Source organism: Crotalus tigris, unplaced genomic scaffold (genome assembly GCF_016545835.1).
Source record: "Crotalus tigris isolate CLP2741 ecotype Arizona unplaced genomic scaffold, ASM1654583v1 scf7180000017939.2460400, whole genome shotgun sequence".
NCBI lineage: Eukaryota > Metazoa > Chordata > Lepidosauria > Squamata > Viperidae > Crotalus > Crotalus tigris.
Window position 1 is genome coordinate 1,956,904 of NW_024096731.1, and position 22,800 is coordinate 1,979,703.

General features: G+C 40.1%; 1 protein-coding gene across 5 annotated transcripts in view; it reads right to left on the minus strand.

The window, feature by feature from the left end:
* Positions 1-553: 553 nt before the first annotated feature.
* The window catches only part of FRMPD1 (FERM and PDZ domain containing 1), an 83,856-nt gene continuing 61,609 nt past the window's right edge, over positions 554-22,800 (minus strand). For all 5 annotated transcript variants that reach the window (XM_039344836.1, XM_039344834.1, XM_039344835.1 and 2 more), the window contains 10 exons: positions 19,211-19,306; positions 17,452-17,577; positions 15,107-15,226; positions 13,217-13,353; positions 12,732-12,858; positions 11,599-11,694; positions 5,679-5,861; positions 5,449-5,596; positions 4,021-4,809; positions 554-2,966 (listed from right to left, as the gene is read on the minus strand). In XM_039344836.1, coding sequence (XP_039200770.1) covers positions 736-2,966; positions 4,021-4,809; positions 5,449-5,596; positions 5,679-5,861; positions 11,599-11,694; positions 12,732-12,858; positions 13,217-13,353; positions 15,107-15,226; positions 17,452-17,577; positions 19,211-19,306 — 4,053 coding nt within the window. In that variant the 3' untranslated portion in view covers positions 554-735. The remainder of the gene's footprint in view (positions 2,967-4,020; positions 4,810-5,448; positions 5,597-5,678; positions 5,862-11,598; positions 11,695-12,731; positions 12,859-13,216; positions 13,354-15,106; positions 15,227-17,451; positions 17,578-19,210; positions 19,307-22,800) is intronic.

The following is a 22,800-nucleotide window of genomic DNA, read 5'->3' on the forward strand; positions in this document are numbered from 1 at the left end:
GGTTGAAAGAGTGGGGGTGGCCCAAAGTTGCCAAGTGAACCTCCATGGCTTAGTTAAACAAGAATCTGGATTTTCTTGGTGTTAGTCCAGTATCTTATCAATCACACATCATTGGCTCTTTTTAAAAATGTATCTTTGTAACCTACTCCAGGTGCATTTATTTAAAACACCAGAAAGAAGAGTCCCAGACAAAAGACAGATATCTGTGGTACGGTTTCATTAACCTTGATCAACATGTCCACCAATTGGCACACACTAACACTGTAAGATAATATGTTCAGTAGATCTGTCCAGTTTGACCTACAGCGTTCTCTTTGAGCTGTTCTTAAGTAACGTTTATCCACAGCAGTTAACACTGAAAAGATCTTCAGAAAAGATTGATCTTTTGCCTTCTACACTTAGAGAGGAAAGAGAGAAAAAAAGTAAAATTGGATGTGAATCAACATGCTATCTATGACTTTTATGAGACTTATTCCCTTGACTTCATTCAAGCTTTCAGCATTAATATCCATTGACAAATGAAACCAAGCAATTGCCTCAGTTCCTTCAGCCATTCTTTTACACATCCCGTTTTTATTAGAATCTCCCAGGGTTATACATTTATCAAGCCAAGTCAGAAGGTCACAAAAATACGCAAGTTTTCAAAATAGCTAATTCTCTCTTTATAATGAATTCAACAAGAGTTGTACTGTTAGTGCAAAGAAAGGAGAAGCAGGAAGAGACAGCAAATCCATCTCATGTGCAGGATGAAGCTATGAACTGCTGTACAAGGCAGAAAAGGGAAGCAGTGAGGGCCGTATGTTGGCAGACACATAGTTTTAGGCTTAGGCTGGAGTAATCCTTCTCATGAGTTTGCCTACATGCCTCCAAAAACTGTTGATAGCTACACAAAACATCCCCCAGGTTGGTTTTAAGGTCTATGTGCCCATTACTGCAAAGGCCACAGTCTGTGAACTGTAGGCATACTTCTGTCAACTGAAGAAGGTTTTGGAAGGTCTTTTGAACTATCATTTGTGTCTCTGGAGAAGGCCCTGGTGCTTTGATAATCTTCTGGCAATTAGACAGCAATCTCTGTGATTCCGCATACAAGGCGTTCTTGTTTTCTGAAAAAAGGGCAGCACATTGATCCTCTGGATGTTTTCTTTGGTTTCCCGAAGGCCACTTTAGAACTTCCTGTAGCTCTACCACATCCCCTAACAAATGGCAGAAGTCGAATGGCGAGACAGACCATTTTTCTTTCATATAGCTCAGTGTTTTGATAGGTAATTCTGGAAGGTATCTGTGATTCTGAGAATCTCTGGGGGCCCCATTCGTATAAGTATGTTCTTGAAGGCGCCTGGTAGGATTAAAATCTGAAGGCAGTGGGTGTCTTGTTGAAGGTGGAGTTGTTAAGGGTCCTTCAGAAATGCTACTTGCAAAGGGTTTGGTGCAGTCCAATTCTGCTTCATTTTCTACCCCATGGAAACAACTGGCATAAGACAACTGGCAGCTGCATCTCTCTGGTTTATATTGAGGTGTAGATGTTTCCTCAGAATTCACTAAACCTGGTGGACCTGTATCACTGAATGCCACTGCACCCTCAGTTGCCTTGTCAGAGGACAGAAAGGATAGATCTGAAGTACAGTTTCCCTCACTGGGTCTGTCAAAGGAAGGGTAACTCTGTCCAGCTGAATTATTAGTTTCACTCTGTTCTGTGTTCTCTGAGGAAGCCATTAGCAAACTGTATCTCTTATTTTTATAATCTGTAATGAGAGCATCTCCCATGAGGTTTTTCCCCTCTGTTTTATAGTCACCAGCAACATCTGTAGATGGGCACAGATTATGAGACATATTCATGGCTGATAAGTGGGCTGGGACTTGATTTATCACCCCATCTTTTAAAGATAAATTATTAACACCCAGGCCATTTTGGCTAGTGATTCCCTGGCACTCCTTATCTGCTTGCTGACAGATTTGTGCATTTTCTGCTGCTGAACTGAAATTTGGCCAGCATATTTGGCCTGATGTATCACTGCAGTTGAAAAATAGTTCAGTTACATTTGAAACCCCCAGATGTTTCTCATCTCCCTTATTTGACAATTGGCTGATACCTTCTTCAAGCTTTAAGTCTCCGAGGGCCTGGCTGGATTCACACAAGACAGAATCTCTCTTGCAAGGATCTAACACAACTTGTTCCTGTTTCTCATCTTTCTCTGGGGCAAAAGACAAAGGTTTGTCTTGGATGCTGTTCTGAGACACTGAAGGTTTGGTGGTAGTGTGTATTATTTCCTCAATCAAAACATAACTGACTCCTGCTGGAGGCATAGCTTTGATTGTACTCGGTTTTTTATCAAGTGCTTGCTTTACGGAACAGTCTGCCTTTACTTCACAATGTCCCTGAACCCCTCTAGCTATTTCTGTAAGCTTTTCTGCTTTGCCTTTGCAAGTGGGATCAAGATCTTCCTGGTGAAAAGCAATTCCTGGTGTACTTAAATGGTGACTCTGATGGGGGGGCATAGAAAAAGAATTTAAAGAGTAATTGCTCAAGTCTAAACTTCCTCCACTTGCCTGAGCAGAGGCCAGGCACAAAACTGCATTGGGTCCTGATGAATTCTGCCCCATTTCTGTTGCGTCAGATGATGAGGTTGAATTTTGGACCACCTGGATTTTCTGTGTGGCTTCAAGAAGACTGGAAATTTGCTGGGGTTCCTTCAGTAAACTCTCAGCTGCAGATGCTCCTGAAACGGTAGCATCTCTATTGTAACAAACATCGGTTTCCGAGGCATAAGGTAAAGCTTTGGGGAAACTAACTTGGGAAGTATAATTTGTCTCGAGAAAGGACCTTCTTTTCCTCAAATTATTGGCACACGTTGGTGCTTTTTCTGGCCTGGGTTTCATCCTTCTGCTTTGCTTTGACAGGATGTTTTCATCCAAGCTGCTACAGGATGGCAACCCTGGGGAACGAGGTAGGGGTAGAATTTCAGAACCTAAGAATAAAGAAAAGCCCATCAATATAGAGAATTATTTTCATCTTATTTCAACAGTAGTTTGTGAAAAGATGTATGCTGCTGCTGCTATGTGTGAGTTATCTAAAGGTACACACACTATTCCTTTCTTTCGACAAGCTAAGAAACTATGGAAATGCCAGGAGTTATCTAATGTAGGAGTCCCCAACCCCCGATCCGTGGACCACTACTGGGCTGCGGCATGTCAGCAATCGGTCCGCACAAACAAGCTCCATCCACAGATGCAGGCAGCACACAAAACCATGCCCCCTCCGGTCCACGGAAAAACTTCTCCATGGAACCGGTCCCTGGTGCTCAAAAGGTTGGGGACCTCTGATTTAATATCCTGTCTCTCTCACCCTGTGACTGAAAAGTACTGTATTGTGACCAGCTCAAAAGCGTCACCACTGCAAACTGAGTTGGAGACATACTTGCCCACCATCCTCTTCCATCCACTTTTCTATCTTTTTATGGTACAAAAGGGATGAAAAGTTGAGAGAGACTAGAAAAATCCTGCTATCATGGGGCAGTAGTAGTTAGTAGTGGTAATAGTTAATTTCTATATTAAAGGGTTCTCACATAATCATTCCACCACCGTTAATTGTATGAACATAACTAGTACCACCACAATTTATTTCCATATATCGGTTCTTTTAGCAACTAAAAAAAAAAAAAACTATCAGAGGAAATGTAATAATATGAAACTCTGAACTGGAATTTTCTTTGCAATAGGTCTTGTGGAATAGCCATTAACTCTCATCCTTGCCTAAACAGAAACAAAATACCGGGCAGATACAAGGAATAATTAGATGGTGCATATTTTGAGTATGAAGGGAAAAGCTGATAGCCAGCTAGATTTCAGTAAGCAACTCGATCAACTTTAATTATTCTAAGGGCCTCATATTGATACTATAGCACTGCAAGACACAGTGAACAATGCTGTGAACTGTGAAAAAGACCAAGAAGGATTGCTCAAAATAACATCCCTATTTAAAAGACTTTGGGAGGTTACTCTAAGGATTTTCTTTTTACATACCTGGTTGTGGCTCTGTTGGGGTCATCCTTTCAGTTGCACAACAGAAGTTATCATCTGAATTAGTCTTTTCAAAGCCAGAGGGAGATGTCAAGACAAAGACAGGAGTCTGGCCCTCACTGATTTTTTCATGGTCTTCAGGCTCCTGCAAAGAGCAGCTTTCAGGGCTGCAACTCTGTGTATTCTTCCCTCCACTGCTGGCTGGGGAGAGATTGGCACAGAGGCTGTAGTACTCCATGACGTTGCTTTTGGCCAGCTTGGACTCTAGAATACTCACACCGATTTCTTTTCTGGATTCCTCTTCTGGCTGTGGAAGACCCGGACTGGATAACAGGGGTGGCAGGAGGAAAGGAAAAAAACTTTCTTGTGATGTTCTGCTTTCCTCGTCTCCATCAGCACCAAAAAGCATCTTGTCATTATATGCCAATTTCTGAAGAGCAGAGTTACAAAACTGAAAAATCTCTGGCCTGCTTGCTGAGCATGCTTCTAAGTCATCTTCTTCCAAGGCATCCAGAGAGTCACTTGAGCCACTGGACTTCAGCCCCCTGCTTTCTGTGTTGGCTGAGTCAGACGCTTCCGAAAGGCTATCGTTTATGTTGTAACCATTGCAAAAGCTCATTTCTTTGGCCTCTGGGGTCTTCTTTTCTTGCTCCAGCTCTTGCTCCTCTCCTTTCTCCTCAATTGGGGGGCTAATACTGCTGTACCTAGGTGAATGTGTGTCTGAGAAACGGTCCAAGGAGGAATCTGGCTCAGAAGATTCTTCAGAGTCACTGCAGGTTCTAGATTCATATCCTGCAAACACAGACAGTTTCCTTGGAGTTGCACCTTCCTTCCAACCAAACGTAGAATGCAGTTGAAATAAAAGCTCCCTGAAAAAGGTTCTTAAGATGACTGTACAGCTAAAATATGAAAACAGATTCCTCTGAACATATCCAAAGTACTGTTCTCTGCAGCATCATTTGGATAGCCAAAGGATAAACAGGGACTGTCTCTAAGTGTCAGCCCTTGAGGCTCCATCTCAGTGACTGGAGACTGTGGAGATCTGGATGGGAGAAAGTAGGCTCAGGTTCAACTATAGGAAACCTGAGAATTTGGACTGCATGCAAAATTATGAGAACTGTGCCTTGAACGGTAACTATGATGCTGGTTTATGCACCTGAAATTAGATGAATTTATATTCAAATGTGACAGAAACATCTCCCACATCCTTTCAATGCATCTAAATGACCACTTCCAATGGTGTTCCTAAGAACCCTTTTGCTTTTGCCCATACAAATGAAGGGGCAATAAAGCTGTATGGTGAAGAAATAAATAACAGACTTGAGGCACCAGCGTGCTAAATGCACGCATGGATTTCTAGCAACAGGTGTACTATCGAGCTGGGAAGATTCCTCTCGCTCCTTTGCTTATTTAAGGAAACTTGCTTTTTACCTTCCTCAGCAGAGATCCGGTGCATTCGAGGTTTTCTCTCCTCCCAGATGAATATGGAGCTGCTTGAATCTACAAACATTCTGTAGTAACCACTGATGAGACAAGCCAGATCTTTGGCACAGTTGGACTCCAGCAGCAAAGTGAGTACCTTGTAGGGAAGACAGGAAACATGACGAGCTGAAATGTTCCTGACAGATTAATGTATCAAAATTGATAAGAAATATATTTACCTTTATATCTTGGAGGTAGATCTTCACCATGCTTACTTTGTCGGATTCTTTGATGAGCTCCAGTCTGCTTATGCTGGCAAATTCTGCCAGCACGTTTACGGAGCTGAGTTTGGTATTAAGCACGTGACTGATTCCGTATTTGGCTCCCACCAGCAAGACAATGCATGTCTCTCTGTCCTGTAGCTTCATGAGGGAAAAGCAGCTTATGACCAAGCTTAGAAAGGAATAAACTCCTGCCTATGTATTCAATGGCTACAGTACCTATACAATTTAATTTGGATATGTAAAGAAACCCACACAAATGAAGTAACACAATTTGAACTTTCATATCATTATGTTTAAATACACTCTAGTCTTGAGTAGACATTTCTGATCAGTTCAGAAGTTCTTTTAATAGTATTCTGTAGAAACCCCCCCCCCAGCAAAGAATATATCTCTCTTGCTCTCTGTATAAAATAGAGGCTTATACTTGTGCCGTCTCAACAACGGTTTAGAAATGTTTAACATGTGTGAAATTAATCACCATTAATTCAGAAATATGTAGTTATACAAATAACAGCTTATTATGCGTTATGAATGCAGGCAAAAGTTTACAAAAGCATTACAAAACCTAAATGGGAATCGAACAGCTAACTTTAACATAATTCAGTGTTTTATGAAACTTACTGGCCATCATTTATGCTATACTGTAGAGAGGAAAGCAGGAAATTATCCAGTTATTTCATTTATTAACTCCAGCACTGCATGAGGGAAGCAGGCCTATTTTTTCTATATTACTGATCAATTGAGGAAATTACTATTTTCACATATTTGCTGAACATTTTTGGAATAATAATGATAATAATAATAATAATGATAATGATGATGATAGTAATAATAATAATAATAATAATAATAATAATAATAATAATAATAATGGTTAACAAGGTCCGCACTAGATATTGGAGTTCCTGGATATCTGGTGAAAAATGGGTTACAGGACTCAGGACTGTTGGCTGAGCAACCAGGGCCAGCAGCTGCAGAACTACTGGAAGAAAAGGTGTTTACCCGTCGCAGATACACAGTGATGGAAAACAAAGAAATAATGATCTGTTACTACAGATCAAGTCCAACAAGGCGAGGATATCTAAAACGAATGCACCAATTCTGGAAAGAACAACATCCAGAATCAGAAATAACAGAACAGAGACTAGCAGATCAACGCCGATTTATAACACGAAATAAAGTATTCACAGAAACAGAATTGGACGAACTGCAAAGGTTTACCCAGGGCAAAGAAATCAAAGCCTTACCAGAAGTAATTCAGAATGTAGAGGCAAACCAGGGGGAGTTGGCAGTGAAAGAATCCAGTAGAGATATACAACTGTTCTCATTTGGAAACCAGGCACCTCTTCCTCAGGAAGAACAAAACCCTCTAACTAAAGAAATAAAAGAATTGAAACAAAGAATAACTGAGCATCTAGAACAGCACAAAAACAACAGAATAAGGCTACCTGCATTGAAGCTTGTTCCAAAGAAACAGCTAGCACAAGCATTAAAAGATGCAAATACTGCAATATCAAGTATAAGCACCAATTCACTGCAAGAAACAAACCAACTAATGTACAGCACAGCTGCAGTTATAACAGAATACCTGGGATGCAAAATCAACAAAAAGAAAAACAAACAAACAGTGCACCAGAAAAATGGAAGGTTAGACTAGAAAATAAGATCAGCAAGTTAAGATCACATGCAAGCAAGCTAGAACAGATGAAAGAAAAGAAGCTGAAGAACAAGAAGACCAAAGAATACCTAATCAAGAAATACCACTTAGAAACAAGGAAGATCAAGGAAGCACTGGAAATAATAAAGCAACAAATAACAGCTATAGCCAGGAAAATCAGTAGATATGAAGCTCGAATTGCAAACTATAGGCAGAACCTCCAATTTCAATCCAATCAGAAACGTTTCTACCAATCCATCAATGGAGAAACTGCAAGGAATCAGTCAGTACCTGACAAGGAAGAAACAGTGCAGTTCTGGAAGCAGATATGGGATAACCCAAAGAAATACAACAAGGATGCGGCTTGGTTAAAAGAGGTGGATGCAAATAAAACAGAAGTTGAAATGAAAGAACTAGTAATAACAACAAAAATGGTAGAAAAAAGAGCAAAGAAAATCAAAAATTGGTCAGCACCAGGTGAAGATGAACTGCATGGGTTTTGGTTGAAACATCTAACTGTTATACACCCACTCATTGCCAAGCAGTTCAACAATATACTACAAGGAGGAGAAATTGAAAAGTGGCTAACAACTGGGAAAACCTACCTAATAATGAAAAATCCAGCAAAAGGGGCAACACCAGGTAACTACAGGCCAATTACCTGCTTACCAACAACTTTCAAATTACTAACTGGTGTAGTAGCTGATGCAGTGCAACAGCATCTAGTTGAAAACAATCTCTTTCCACCTGAGCAGAAAGGAAACCGCCCCAATAGCAGAGGAACAAAAGATCAACTCCTAATAGACAAAATGATCTTGGAAAACTGCAAGAGAAGGAAGACCAACCTGAATGTGGCATGGATTGACTACAAAAAGGCATTTGACTCTCTGCCACATGATTGGATAATCAAGTGCCTAGAAATAACAGGAGTAAGTAGAAACATCAGAAAATTTGTGCAAAGATCGATGGCACAATGGAAGACACAGTTGCAGATCAATGGTGAGAAGCTGGGAGAGGTTAATATCAAGAGAGGAATATTTCAAGGAGATTCATTATCACCATTACTATTTGTTATTGCACTGTTTCCTCTGTCAACAATACTGAATAACTCAGGACATGGTTATCAAACATCAAAAACATCTGCTAGACTATCCCACCTCCTTTACATGGATGATCTGAAGCTGTATGGAAAAACATCATCTGAAATAGAATCGCTGCTCAACACTGTCCGTATATATAGCCAAGATATTGTAATGGAGTTTGGCTTGGACAAATGTGCCACACTTACTATCAAACAAGGAAAAATAGTGAAAACTGAAGGAATCAAGATGCCCCACGAAAATAACATTAAGAGTCTGGATGAGGAAGAGTACTACAAATACTTGGGTATCCTTCAAGCTGACAACATCAAGCACACTGAAGTCAAGAAAAAGATTAGAGGTGAATACATCAAGAGAGTGAAGAAGATCTTAAAATCCAAACTCAATGGAGGAAATACCATAAAGGCAATCAACACCTGGGCAATCCCAGTCATTAGGTACACAGCTGGAATAGTGGACTGGACTCAAGCAGAACTAAAAGCAATGGATAGGCAGACCAGAAAAATAATGACAATGAATCATGCCCTTCATCCACGCAGTGACATTGATAGACTTTATCTACCAAGGCAAATAGGTGGGCGTGGAATGCTACAAGTACATCAGATGGTTGAAGAAGAAAAAATGGCTTTGGAAGAATATCTGAAGAACAATGATGAAGATGCACTGAAATTAGTATATCAGGAAGGCTTACTAACTACTGGAGAGACCAAACTGGCCTACAAGAAAGACCAAATGAAGAACAAATAGAGGCATGGGAAGACAAAGCACTACATGGCCAATACATTAAAAAAATAGCTGGGAAAGCAGATAATAATAAAACCTGGCAATGGCTAAGAGCAGGAAAATTGAAGAAAGAAACCGAGGGATTAATTCTGGCTGCACAAGACCAAGCTTTAAGGACAAATGCATACAAAGTCAAAATTGAGAAGACAGCAACAGACAGTAAGTGCCGCCTATGCAAAGAAGCTGAAGAAACAGTGGACCACTTGGTAAGCTGTTGCAAGAAGATTGCACAGACTGATTACAAGCAGCGGCATGACAAAGTAGCAACAATGGTGCATTGGAAGATCTGCAAAAAATATCATTTGCCTGTAAGCAAAAACTGGTGGGATCATAAAATAGAGAAAGTCATAGAAAATGATAAAATTAAACTGCTCTGGGACTTCAGAATTCAAACAGACAAGCACCTGCAACATAACACCCCAGACTTAACAATTGTCGATAAGAAAGACAAAAAAGTCTGGATAGTGGACGTGGCAGTGCCTGGAGACAGCAGAATAGAAGAGAAAGAACTGGAGAAGATAACAAAATACAAAGACCTACAAATAGAAATAGAAAGACTGTGGCAAAAGCAAGCAAGGGTAGTACCAATAGTCATAGGCTCCTTGGGTGCAATCCCAAAACAACTGGAGCACCACTTGAACACCATTGGCATTGACAAATTTGCTATTAGTCAATTGCAAAAGGCGGCCTTATTAGGAACTGCTTCCATCCTGCGACGATACCTATAATACCATCAAACATCTACTTCTGCCTATCCCAGGTCCTGGGTAAGGACTCGATAGGTAGACAAAATGCCAAATCCAGTCTGAACATCTGGCTGACTGTGCGATGATTGATAATAATAATAATAATAATAAAGTTGGAAGGGACCTTGGAGGTCATCTAGTCCAACCCCCTGCTCAGGCAGGAAACCCTATACCATTTCAGACAAATGGTTGTCCAATCTCTTCTTAAAAACTTCCAGTCAGGAGCATTCACTGCTTCTGGAGGCAGGTTGTTCCACTGGTTAATTGTTCTAACTGTCAGGAAGCTCATCTTAATAGACGTGATCAAGCTGTGGGCCCCTCACAATTTGTGGATCTGAGATATGGTCACAGCTTTTAAGGTGACTGGCTAACTAGTTAATTTGGCAGGAGAGTGTCAAGGCTGGTCCTGGGAAGAAAATGGGTGAAAGAGAACAGTGGCTTCATCTCAAGGCCTCAGAGGGTAGGCCTTCTTGGGTTGATCCTATGTGTTATCTATACACCAGGGGTCTTCAAACTTGGCCCTTTTATGACTTGTGGACTTCAACTCCCAGAATTCCTCAGCCAGCATGGCTGGAAGTTGAAGTCCCCAAGTCATAGAAGGGCCAAGTTTGAAGACCCCTGCTGTACACAGATGCACTAATGGAGTAAAGAGTTGAATCCAGAGACTCAAAATATAGGCACGCACAACCTTTTCCCATCGAACAGGCAGCAGCCTGTTTGTCATCTGACTCTACAGGTAGCATCAGACTTCTTTCTGAATGGAAATGAAGAAATGATTATGATAGGTCTATTTATCTTCCAAGAAAAACAGAAATAGTGTCATGCGTGGACCTGACTCCTAGTTTTTCTTCTTTTTCTTCTTCTTTGATTAATTCAGAGTGTAGATATAAACAGCCAGCAGATTGTGCTGGCAGCAGGAAAGGATCAGGTAAAGAAAAGATTGCCTACAGAAATTGTTTTTCCCTCCAACACCCCTTCCTGCATCAGACTGGAGAAATGGAAAAGTAAGAGATTTCAAGTCAGTACTGTAAGCTGCTTGAATAACATGCCTGTGGCTTCCAGCCTCAGACTTCTAGCGCGATCACATTGCTTTCAATGTGTAGAAGATCAAACAGCTTATTCTCTTGTGATCCCTTGTGATTTCCACTTTATGGGAAAAGGGGGAAGGATCAGGCAAAAAAGAGATTGCCTATGGAAATCACTTGGTTTTTTTCCCTCTCATCTGCTCCCCCTGCAGAGCAAGGAGATTGGAAAGGAAGGGGTTTCAAGAGAATAAGTTGTTGATGTAGTGTGCCCATGGCAATCACATTGCTTTTGATGTGTATAAGACATTAGCAAGTACTCAAGCAATACGAAGGGTGAGGAATAGTTGGAAGGCAAACAGAAGCCAAATCTTATCAGTTTTGAGCTGGAAAACATAGTTTGCAGTCATGTAATTTTCCACTTAGCAACTATTTAGCAGCAGTTGCTGGTCCCAATTAGAACTACTTGTATCTACAAGAAAACAGCCAATTTCAGAGAGCACCAAGAACCCAACAGTTCAGCCCTGAACTACATATTTTCTTTTTTATTAGAAATCATAAATTTACCATGAGCGTGGCATTAAAGATTTTTCCTCCATAGAGTTTTAAGTCTCCAAGAATCTGCAGATAACACAATTGCACTTGAGCTGCGGAAAGGAGATTCTGCAATTGTTGAAAAGCAAAGTTAACACAATCAGATCTTTATAATTGGTAAGCCCATGGCCTCTTATGTTCTCATACAGTAAAATTTGGGTACAGTAATAATATGGCAAGCTATTACTACCATGGCATTCTTGGGACAGTAGTGGGGCAAATGTCCCAGTTGTCCACCAGTATTATGGAGCATTTCAGAATCAGAAACATAGGCAATTCTTGTTTACTGACTGTCTTGTTTAGCAACCATTCACAGTTACAATAGTGATGAAAAAGTAATTTTATGACCATTGTTCACGTTTTATGATCTTCACAGGTCAAAAAGCAAACAAAAGCTGAAGTAAGATCGTAAGTTGTAGTTTCACCTAAGGATTGCTTTAGTTAGTGACCAAATTGCTGGTTCCAATTGTGTTCACTAAATAAAGATTACCTTGGGAACTGTCAGTATTTCTGAAGGCATCACAGAGAAATATTCAGCACAAAAATATTGTTTTTCCTTTTAACTAATAAAGTTATCCCAAGCATTGAACAATACAATAAAATATGAGATTAGTTGATTCCTGATGGATAAATACATATTCAAATTACGAATTTAGGCAATTATTCATTATCTTTATCGGTATTCTTCTACTTTTTTACCAACAGTATATGCACATCCCAAAATTCCCCATCACTGTGTTCTTGGAACATAAGTGTTATTATGTGTGGTTGTGTGTACATAAATAAAAATGATCCAGTCATTGACTAAAAAGGGTGATTTGATCTCTCTCTGGTCTGCATTAGAAAAACTACTGAGATAATAAGATGAAGACAGAGTCAAATTCCACTAGAACAGGGGTAGGCAACCTTGGCTCTTTTATGACTCATGGACTTCAACTCCCAGAATTCCTGAGCCAGCCATGCTGAGGGGAAAGGGAGAGGTTTCCAAGCTGAGCTATGTTGGCTCAGCAATTCTGGGAGTTGAAGTCCACAAGTCATAAAAGAGCCAAGGTTGCCTATCCCTGCACTAGAAGGTAACCTTCCCAGATGTCTTAAAGGCACTTTACCTTTTGCCTTGGGTCCAGCAAAAGATGATTCCTCTTCATGTGGACACTGATAGCTTTTTTGATGTCTTTGCCTCTCATGTTTCGGAGTAGAGTTGGGGAAATAAAGTTTTCTATTCCCCAATCCTTCCTGTAGCATTAGAAAAAAAAAGAGAGAGAGGAAAAAGACCTACCCCAACATGATCATCTGGCAGAACTTGGGGTCACCATCCTTTAATTGTTACAAGATGGATTTGGAGTTCAAAACTGCGATGTAGTTTGGGCAATTGCTAGCCTTCAGAACCAGAAGTGACATTGTTCACAACAACAAGCATCCACCAGTAGCGGGCAGCCAAGGAGAGCAAAGGATGCAAACAACTCAACTAAAAGTCCAACTTATATGACAGATCACTTTTGAACCCCTTGGCTTAATGTCTTTTTTTTTAATCCACTGTATTTTCCTTGAGAAGTTTTAAGTAAACTTTACAACTGAATACCTTTTCACTTACTTAATATACTTTAGTGAGACTTTCTGTGGCTGAGCGCAGGTGATCATCCGTTCTTGCATATGCAAGGCGGCCAGCCGTAACGCAACACTGCACTTCATCTCAACAGCAAACCTTTCTTGAAGCACGTCACTACAGCTCTGTAACGAACAGGGCCAGGTTAACAAGGGGAGAGAAGAGACAGATACTTGCACCAGGCTGCTTTAATCTAACCCTGTTATTGTATGAAGTGATTTGTACCGTTAGAACATTTGGCAATTATGTTGGCTGCAAAGCCCAATGTTTAATTAATTTCCTTGGGCCATGTATAATTTGAGACTGGTTCACACATGCACCCTATTTATTTCTTAGCTGGACAGAGAATTTATAACTTCTGTATCTGGAAACACACATTCAGTTTTTATGAAGAGATTGGAGAGTCATTTGTCTGGAAAGTTATCTTCTTACTGAGCAGGGGGTTGGACTAGAAGATCTCCAAGGTCCCTTCTAATTCTGTTATTCTGTGTTCCATCACATACGTTGATATGAGAAATCAAGTGGGACATGACATGCACATGTCAACCCAATCCAGAATTTTGAGCCCACTTTTTCTCTATGTAATTAGGACAGAAAGAAACTGACCAAAAGACTCTTGTGGTATAACTATCTATCTATCTATCTATCTATCTATCTATCTATCTATCTATCTATCTATAGCTAGGTATTTAACGTGTCACATTATAGAATATATAGGTGTGTGTTAGAGACAGATTTATATTTGTTTTCAAACATAACAATATTCTTATTATCTTGCCAGTTGTTGATTTGCTTTCTTTCCTATTTTGACTTAGAGCATTGTGACTTAGATAGCTAAGTAAAGCATGAATAATTCTGGAAACCATAAACTACCCATTACTTCCTACTGGAACATTATGCTAGGCAAACAACACACTAACAAGTACCTACTGTAGGCTGTAAACTGTGATTTGTTTTCATACAGTAAGACAAAACAAGCACATTATAAAGTTGAGTGTAATCTGTGATTGCAGCCTATATGTGTATCTGAGTAGGCGTAATATCTGGACATTTCTATGTAAGCCTCCATCTAGGAACATGTTAGAATATTGTTATCTTTTTTGACAGTAGGGTAGATTGCAGTCACTGCTGATGAATTTCTTGGACTTTTCAATTTGTTGTTTAAAGATTATTTCTGTTTTTCATTCATAAGAACAAGAAATGATACTGAAAATATAGGGTGGAAACAGAATCCAAGGGAAATTGAAGATTGAAGTGAAAACTGTTTAACAAAATTCACAGTATTGATTGTCCCCAGTGAAAGCTAGCTTTCTCTAAGCCTGAGATGCAAATTTTAAATCAGTAAATGACAGTACTAGGTCCTTAATGATATTTTTCTTTTCTTACTGACCTGTTAAATTTGTGAAGCCTCTTTCTACTCTCACAAAGAGATCTGCACTCATGGAAAACCAGAAACAATTATCTTTAAAACTACAGTATCATGTGAATAAATAAATTACTACAGAAACACAAAATACATGCTTCAGCCCTAGTTTACTATCCAATCCTTACCCCATTCTTATTTTTGCACATATATCATATTTGGACACACAATTTGGCCTTTGTTTTTTCCTGTTTGTAATTATAAAATACATGTACAAATTAAAGTCAACATTTCTGAAAAAGATTAATTCTTGAACAGTTCCAAATGTGTTCGAACAATTTGAAAAGTTACCATTAGTGTTGTGCAGTGTAGTATTATACTCATCTGTATTCGCTATGTGAAGACACCAACATTGTTATGGATGAGGAAACTTGTATGATACATCTTGGGTTTGTGTTATTTATTGATGAAACCTAACCAAGCCAGGAAAAGTCCACAAAGCATTCCTATTTCACCTGCAAATAGAGATACTCAAAAGCCACTGGATCTTGCTGCAAGAGATGTAATGGATCCTTGGGTATAAAGCAGACTCTGAAGAGGCATCGATAAGCATGAGATTCATTCCTCTGAACCACCTGAAACGAAGAGATAGATTTGATAGATTCAATAGAATCAATAGATTTGATAGATTAGGTAGATTAGATTAGATTAGATTAGATGATAGAGATAGATAGATAGATAGATAGATAGATAGATAGATAGATAGATAGATAGACAGCTTGTTAGCAAGATGATAGATAAATAGATGATAGCTAGATAGCTAGATAAAGAGTCTATAGCAGACATGTCAAACACAAGGCCCGGGGGCCAGATGCGGCCCGGGAAGTGGTTTCATGTGGCCCGCAAAGCCATCCTGGAAACAGTGAGGGAATGGCCCCCTCTGCCTTGGCCCTGGCCCAGGCTGGCCGGGAGCCAATGTACAATTTTGTGGTGGCCATTTATGCTGAAACGCATTCAGTCTTAGCTCCACAAGGCTGTTTGGAAACAGCGAGGAACCAGCCTCTGCTGTGTCAGCCCCGCCCCCTGGGTGCATGCTGGGGAGGTGTCACCCTTTGTGAGGAATTAAGAAATGGACCATGCCTTAGTGCTTGCCCCGGTCCCACCCCCTTCTGCCAGAGACCCTCAGATCTGTCCCACTCCTGCCCAGGTACCCACAGGCACCCTTGAAGCGAACAATGTAGAGCTGGCCACGTCCACCCAGTAGGCCACACCCACTCCATCCACACTCACCCAGTAGGCTGCACCCACCCTGGCCACACCCACCCGGCCCTCCAAGGGCAACCACAATGCTGATGCGGCCCTCCATGAAATTGAATTTGACACTCCTGGTCTATAGCATATTACCACTATAACAAAAATCCTTCTAATTAAAAACCAGCTTCCAGTGAATATCTGCTAAGATATTTAGATAAAAGTATTAAATACTGTATAGCTGCTTGGAAAAGTGTGGGAAATTTCTAGTGAAGTTCCAGAAGGCAGAGGAATTTCCATTATAAAGTTTTGAGAGATTTATTTATTTATTTATGAGACTTATATACCGCTTTAAGTGCAAGCACTCTCTAAGCGGTGTACACCAGTAAGTAATGTATATATATATTTACATTGCCCCCAACAATCTGGGTCCTCAGTGAGATCAGTGGAATGTGGCTTCAGAATCGTCTTGACCCTCCCCAGATATGGTAGAAGCAGAATAAATTGTGCAGAATTATATATATAATTCTGCACAAATTAATTAATTGCAAATTTGTGCAATCGCCACCATTCCTCCTCCTTGTAACAAAATTACCCAGCAATCACCAATATTTTGGTTTTTATTTTGGCTATGTACACAATTTAGGAAAGCAATCAGATAAAATGAGCATCTGTGATCAAATGGTGAAATGATGGACAGCTGCTCAAACCAGTTCAGCTTCAAAATTCAGATAGACCTGCCAAAGATAGGAAGGGATTTAGGATCACCCAAATCTTTGGGGAAACCTAATCTATGTGGATCTCATCAAAGAAGCTAAAAGGATGGAAAATCCTATCTAAAAATAATCATTCAGTATCTACTATTATAACAAGGCGAATGATTGCCATTCTGGAAGAAAGAATGGAAGAAATGGATCTTGTATGATAATCAGTGTATTATCTTCATTTCAAGATTTATTAGGGAAGCAATTTATATTAAATCCACTTAAGCATGACTTAAGTACAATTCAATGGTACTTTAAAGAAAACAAAGTGGTATTAAGTAAACATTTATGGTCTACCATTTGTACTAAGATTATACAAGTTCTAAGAGGGTGTTTAAAATTTTACTTTGAATAACAAATTTTCAGCTGTTAACACTGTGTTGAAAAGAGTTCATGCAAATAGATTCCAGAGAAACTGATGTTCATATCAGAACAAATCCTTATTACTGCCATAAACCAATAAACAAAAACTGCTATTGTTTCAGTAAGGCTGCTGCTATATAAACAGGTTTACAAGCATGCAATATTCTGAATTAGAGATCTAGTTTTCCATCAGTCATATATTTCGAAGGGATACATATTTCCATTTTGGAAGGTGTGAGACTTCTGGTTCTATTAATGTGACTGATGTATAAGTCCCATTTCTGTTATCACTAGCCATGCTGACCAAGCTGATAGGAGTTGATCATTGGCGTTCATACTCTCCCAATCTATGGATTATGAAGCAGAAAACAAAATGCCAAAGTGAGCAATTCTAACCCCCCTGCACTGGTTAGTATCTCCAGGTGAAAGTTTCATTAATTTGCCCAACACCAACAGAAATGTCCTAAAGCAGTGAAACTCACCCGTTCAATGAGCTCATCATCATGCAGGAGACCCATCTTCAATATATTATGCTGTTCTTCCAAAACCAAGGCAAAATGTTCAATGCTTTGAATGGACAGCTTTTCTTTCAAAGTGAGTATAATATCCTATCATTTATGGGGTTTTAAAAAAAAATCACAATTTCAACAACATGCAGAAATCATCTGGGAACACACAATGATGTCCTTAATCGTTCACAAGGATAATTGTACACGTGGCAAAAGGTGCAGCAGATCTGATCCATGATGGAGAAGCCATTCAAATGCGTAAGAATTCTTTGGCACACAATCTTGGCTAGTGTAGCATACTGACAACAAACCCCATTGTTGACTGCAATGTAATCTGATAACAATTTGAAAAAAGAAATGCCCATATGGATTCGAATCAAAATGGAATACCATCCAGCACAGAGATATAGAGGATTAAGATTTGTACTACTGATTTCCCTGACCGTACGCATTACTATACATTAGAATGTAGTCATAAAATTTGCAATGAAGGGCATTAACAATAGGCTACAATAAAATCTGCTACTTGGCTAAATGTGGATCATGTCCCAACCAAATTTATGAGCGTTAAAAAATAAAGGCAGCATTATGGATGAGGCAAGTTGGCTATTTGATTGCTTTCTTATTCTATTTTTAAGACACTTCAACAAACAAAAATATTAAAATAGGTCAGTGGTGGCAAACCTATGGCATGCGTGCCAGAGGCGGCACTCAGAGCCCTCTCTATGGGTACGCGCGCCATGCCCCGGAGATGGCAACTGTCCCTCTTCAACCAGCCGCCCACTAACTCATTGAGGTCCCCCTTGGCCGGATGCATCCCAGCATGGCTGGTTTCCCTCCCCCCCATCCCCTCCCTCCTGGCCTCGCATGCTCTCCTTTTCATGGGCACGACCCACTGCACTGTCTCCTCAACCGTTGGCTGGTCGTCCAGCTCAGAGACGGCTTCTCTGAACTGCTGGGGGTGGGCTGTGGAGCCCAAGAGTGTGCCGGTCAAGGGGCTGGCAGGCTGTGGCTGTTGATGGACACTGTCGGCCCCCATGCACTCGCTGGCCTCTGTGGGGGGGCCGATGGTGTCAGGCAGAAGTCGCCCCGGCCCCTACCTCGCCTTGCCCTGCGACAATGGCACACCCACCCTGCTTCGCCTTGCCTCGCCTCACCCTGCAGGACGAGCCTCCTGCCCACCACACCTGCCAGAGACCCCCTGGATCTCCCCCAACCCTGCCCAGGCCCCACAGGCATCCCTCCACACGAGCAACATTGAGGTGACCACACCTACTTTGGCCACATCCACCCAGTCTGCCATGACCACCACAGCCACGCCCACCCAGTGGGCCACGCTCACCTGGCACCCGGCGATAAATAAGTGGGTTTTGGGTTGCAGTTTGGGCACTTGGCAGTAAAAGGTTCGCCATCACTGAAATAGGTTGTTTGGTCCATGAGGCTCCAAGAGTTTCCATCATATACCAGATTTGTTACTTTACCTGCTCACAATGCATTTTCCATTATTTTTGTAGATGCTGTAGCAATGTATTCATCTTCTGGTTTTTGTCACTGAGTTTAAAGGGAGTTACATGGGCATCTCTCCTCTTTTATTCAATTTCTATTCATAATACCTCATACAATATAGTGGAGAGTTTGAGAAATATTCACAGGCCCAGCCCTTCAATGGCCACCATTGCCAAGCGAGAGCTCCTAAACCAAAATCTAATCCCTATATTATATTTAAACATACCTTGACTGTTGTGTTTGCTTCAAACTTGAAAGCTTTAGTCTGCCCATTTTCTAAATAGACTTTGAGAACATTGGGCATACACAGAAGAGAACTTCCCTAGATAAACACACAAAAGGCGGCATCCAATTAATAAGTTTGACTCTCAAATTCTGTCTGAAATATACAGCAGTCACTTTACTAAGGAACAAAGGGAGTTCTTAGCAGAAAGTAAACTTTGCTTAATTCTGGGGATTTTCTTACAAGGCTTAATAGGGATTAGGAACATTTACATTTTAAAGAACATCTTGCCCCGTTGAGGCGCTGTTGTATGTTTAGTGTTCAACATTTATTTTACTATCTATAGAGCAAGCTTGCCAGGCAGAGGTTGCAGAACAGGAAATAAATGCTGTTAAGTCAAGAATTAGCCTTCCTGTTGCTTGCCTTTCTGTTGTCTCTCGGGTAGAAGTGAGAGAAATCAAAAGATTAAATTTAATTCTAGGGCTATAAAGCAGCCTCCTTGTGGGGAAGTTAAAGCACTGCCACATGCTTTGGAGATAGCAAAAAGGATAATTCTTTGTGATTTTCAGATTCCAGACATCCTCCCAATATTTCAGAGCTCGTTACCTTACCCAGAATAGAGTTTATTACTTTTTCCTGTTTTATGTGGGCAGAATTCAGTTAATTCAGTCAGTTCTCAAGTCTGCAGCCGTGCTCTGTTTTGCTTGGCAGTGAGGCCAGAGCATTTGGGAAATGTCATTTAAAGGCTCTGAAGAAGGGATATGCCTTGTGAAATAAGAGTTAGGAGGTAATTTTGCAATTCCAAAGGGTTTTTTTTCTCTTTTGCTCAGCATCTTGTATTTTTTTAAGATCTCCAAGGAGGTTCTATTTTAAAAATTCCTTCACAAAGAATAATGAACTTCTCCAGGAATAAGGATTGGTCTTTTAAATGGTGGGGTCCTAATTTAGAAATGTCTTTCCTGGCACTTGAATGGCTGGAGCGAAAACTTTTTTTTTTTTAATTGTCATGAAATTTTAAGGCAGTATCACCTTGCCCTTTAATTTTGGATAGATACAATTAAAACAAAAAGTAAGGAATAGCTCAGTGAAATGAGATTTGGAGTGGGATTTGGTTTTTTTGGGGGGGGGGCGCTATACCTGGTATTCTCAAATGTCGTCTCTAACACCAACTTTCAAAAAAGGCAATAATTCTTTTTATCCTTTTTCTTCAAAGTCCAACTTTCACTTTTGTAGAGTGTCACCAGAAAAAGCATGCCCGGCATGATTCTAATTGTTGAAGGTCTAGACATGTCATAGCATTTGACTATCTTTTACCAAAACCTTTGCTGCTGCTATTCTACCAAATGCTGGTCTGTGTCATATTTCTGGACTGTTGGTTCCTTTACTTTTGACAGTTGATCTTAAAAGGTAGAAACTAGCCAGTGTTTCCATATCTTCTGACTGAAATTCCAGTCCTAAAAGATATCAATGTGTAATTTATTTATCTTTCACTATCATTGAACTTATTCCATGTTCCTGCAATAATTTTGCCTTTGTACCTTTAGATCAGTGGTTCTCAACCTTTTTAATGCCGTGACCCCCCAACCGGTCATAAGTCGAGGACTACTCAACCGGTCGTAAGTCGAGGACTACTCAACTGGTGCAGCACTGTTTGCAGAATGGGACTTTTGGCGGGCTCAGCAGGGCAGAGACAGCCTGGACAATTCCTATTGGCTTTTGAAAGCCAATAGAATTAGATTTTATTCAAGAGAGTCTATTCTATTGGCTTTCAAAAGCCATAGAATAAAAGGGAGTAGCACAGCTAAGGAAAAGGGGGAAAAAAATGGTGGACTGCGTTGTTTGGTGACCCCCGTGAAATGGTCGTTCGACCCCAAATGGGGTCCCGACCCACAGGTTGAGAACCACTGCTTTTGATTTTCTTTGCTTGCACAGCAACTCCATGTGGCAAACACAACGAGCTCTTCCTCAGTAGCCTATTGGGTGCCATTTGACCCAAGAGGCCCATCATTTAATACTATATAATCAATAACTTTATCTTGTCTAGTCATGGGATTTCCTTGGCAAAATATGGAAGTGATTCATCTTTGTTTTCTCCCATACACTATGAATTAATGCAGGTATCCCCTTTCCACATCTTTCTATATTGCTGCTGGCTGATAAAAGTGCTTGCTTGCTTTAGCTGGGCATCTGAGATGACCTTCAACCTTGGTGACCCTGCTGGAGTTATATACTATTCTCCCAGCATTCTTTGCTCATTCCTCCCAGGAAAAACCTCCTTCCCCCCCCCCTCCCATGATGAGGCAGCATAGCAGAATTGAGGGGAGATCATCATTTACATAGCCAGATTCCTCAGATGACCCATGCAGAGGATTGCCACAGGGCAATGTATAAGACTTATCCTGGAAAAGTAAGGTTTAAAAGCATTTCGTCTCATCAACAATTTATGCCTTCAGGCCAACCCTGTGAAAGCACTTCTGGGATTTTTCCAAAAAAATCTTACTTCAGCTGTAATATTCCATTTAAAATTACTACTGTGATAGGCCCTCCTACGAAGGTCGTTGTGCCGATTGGAAAAGTACTGTAAACTATCTGGGAAAGTTATCTTCCTAGAGTGGATGGACTTAGAGAGATCCCTATATAAAAAACAATGCCTATTATTATATATCCATTATAATCATTGACTGAGCTGAAGAAAAAAGGCTAGACCACAAGCAATGTGAGTAGAACTTGGAGATCAAGAGGTCTGGTTTTGCATCCTAATGTAAAATTACTGATTTCACATTTTCCAAGAAACACACAATTGGAACTGCAGTGATATTCATGCAATATTTGAATTTTTCTATGCAGCTTTCAAATTTAAAATATGCATATTAAATGTTTTGAAGAAAAGTGCATTGTATCAGTGGACATGATACATGAAAATGGATTGCATTAAAGAAAAGGACAGATAAAATATGTGAACTAAAAAGATGCTGTGTTTATTACCAGAAGATGCGCACAAAACTGGGCTGGAATGTTTGTGAGGACTTTTAAAACAAAACAAAAAAACTTCAAACTGAGATAAACATAACTGAAAAAAGGGAAACTAAGCAAAAGCAAAATGGAAGGTTTTCTTCATCTCTGCCAGGTATAAACTGTAGCAAAATGTTCACAGGTTTGTAAACAGAAAAGGATTGGGAAAAAAAAAGGATTTTGTTTAATACCCCATGCAGAAATGGGCAACTTGAGCCTCTTGACTATTTCTGAATTCCCAGGAAAGCAGTCAACTTAGCCAATAATATGAGGTTCTGGAAACTATAGTTTAACAAAACTCGGAGGAATGCAGGTGATTCCTACTTTTTAGATTAACAATTTTGCAATTACATTGTTTGTTAATACTCCAGCAGGAGAAATAGTGTACATAAAAATATGTCCACACAGAAAAATTCAAGAGCGGTTACAAAAATTTAAGATGGCCTCTGCAATTGCACAACTGAAATATGCATATAAAAAAAATCCTGAAGATTCATGATCATGGCTACCATTTTGACTTTTTTGACTCTCCCATTGCCTCTGCTATAACCTTATCATTCCATTCCATTTATTTTTCCAAG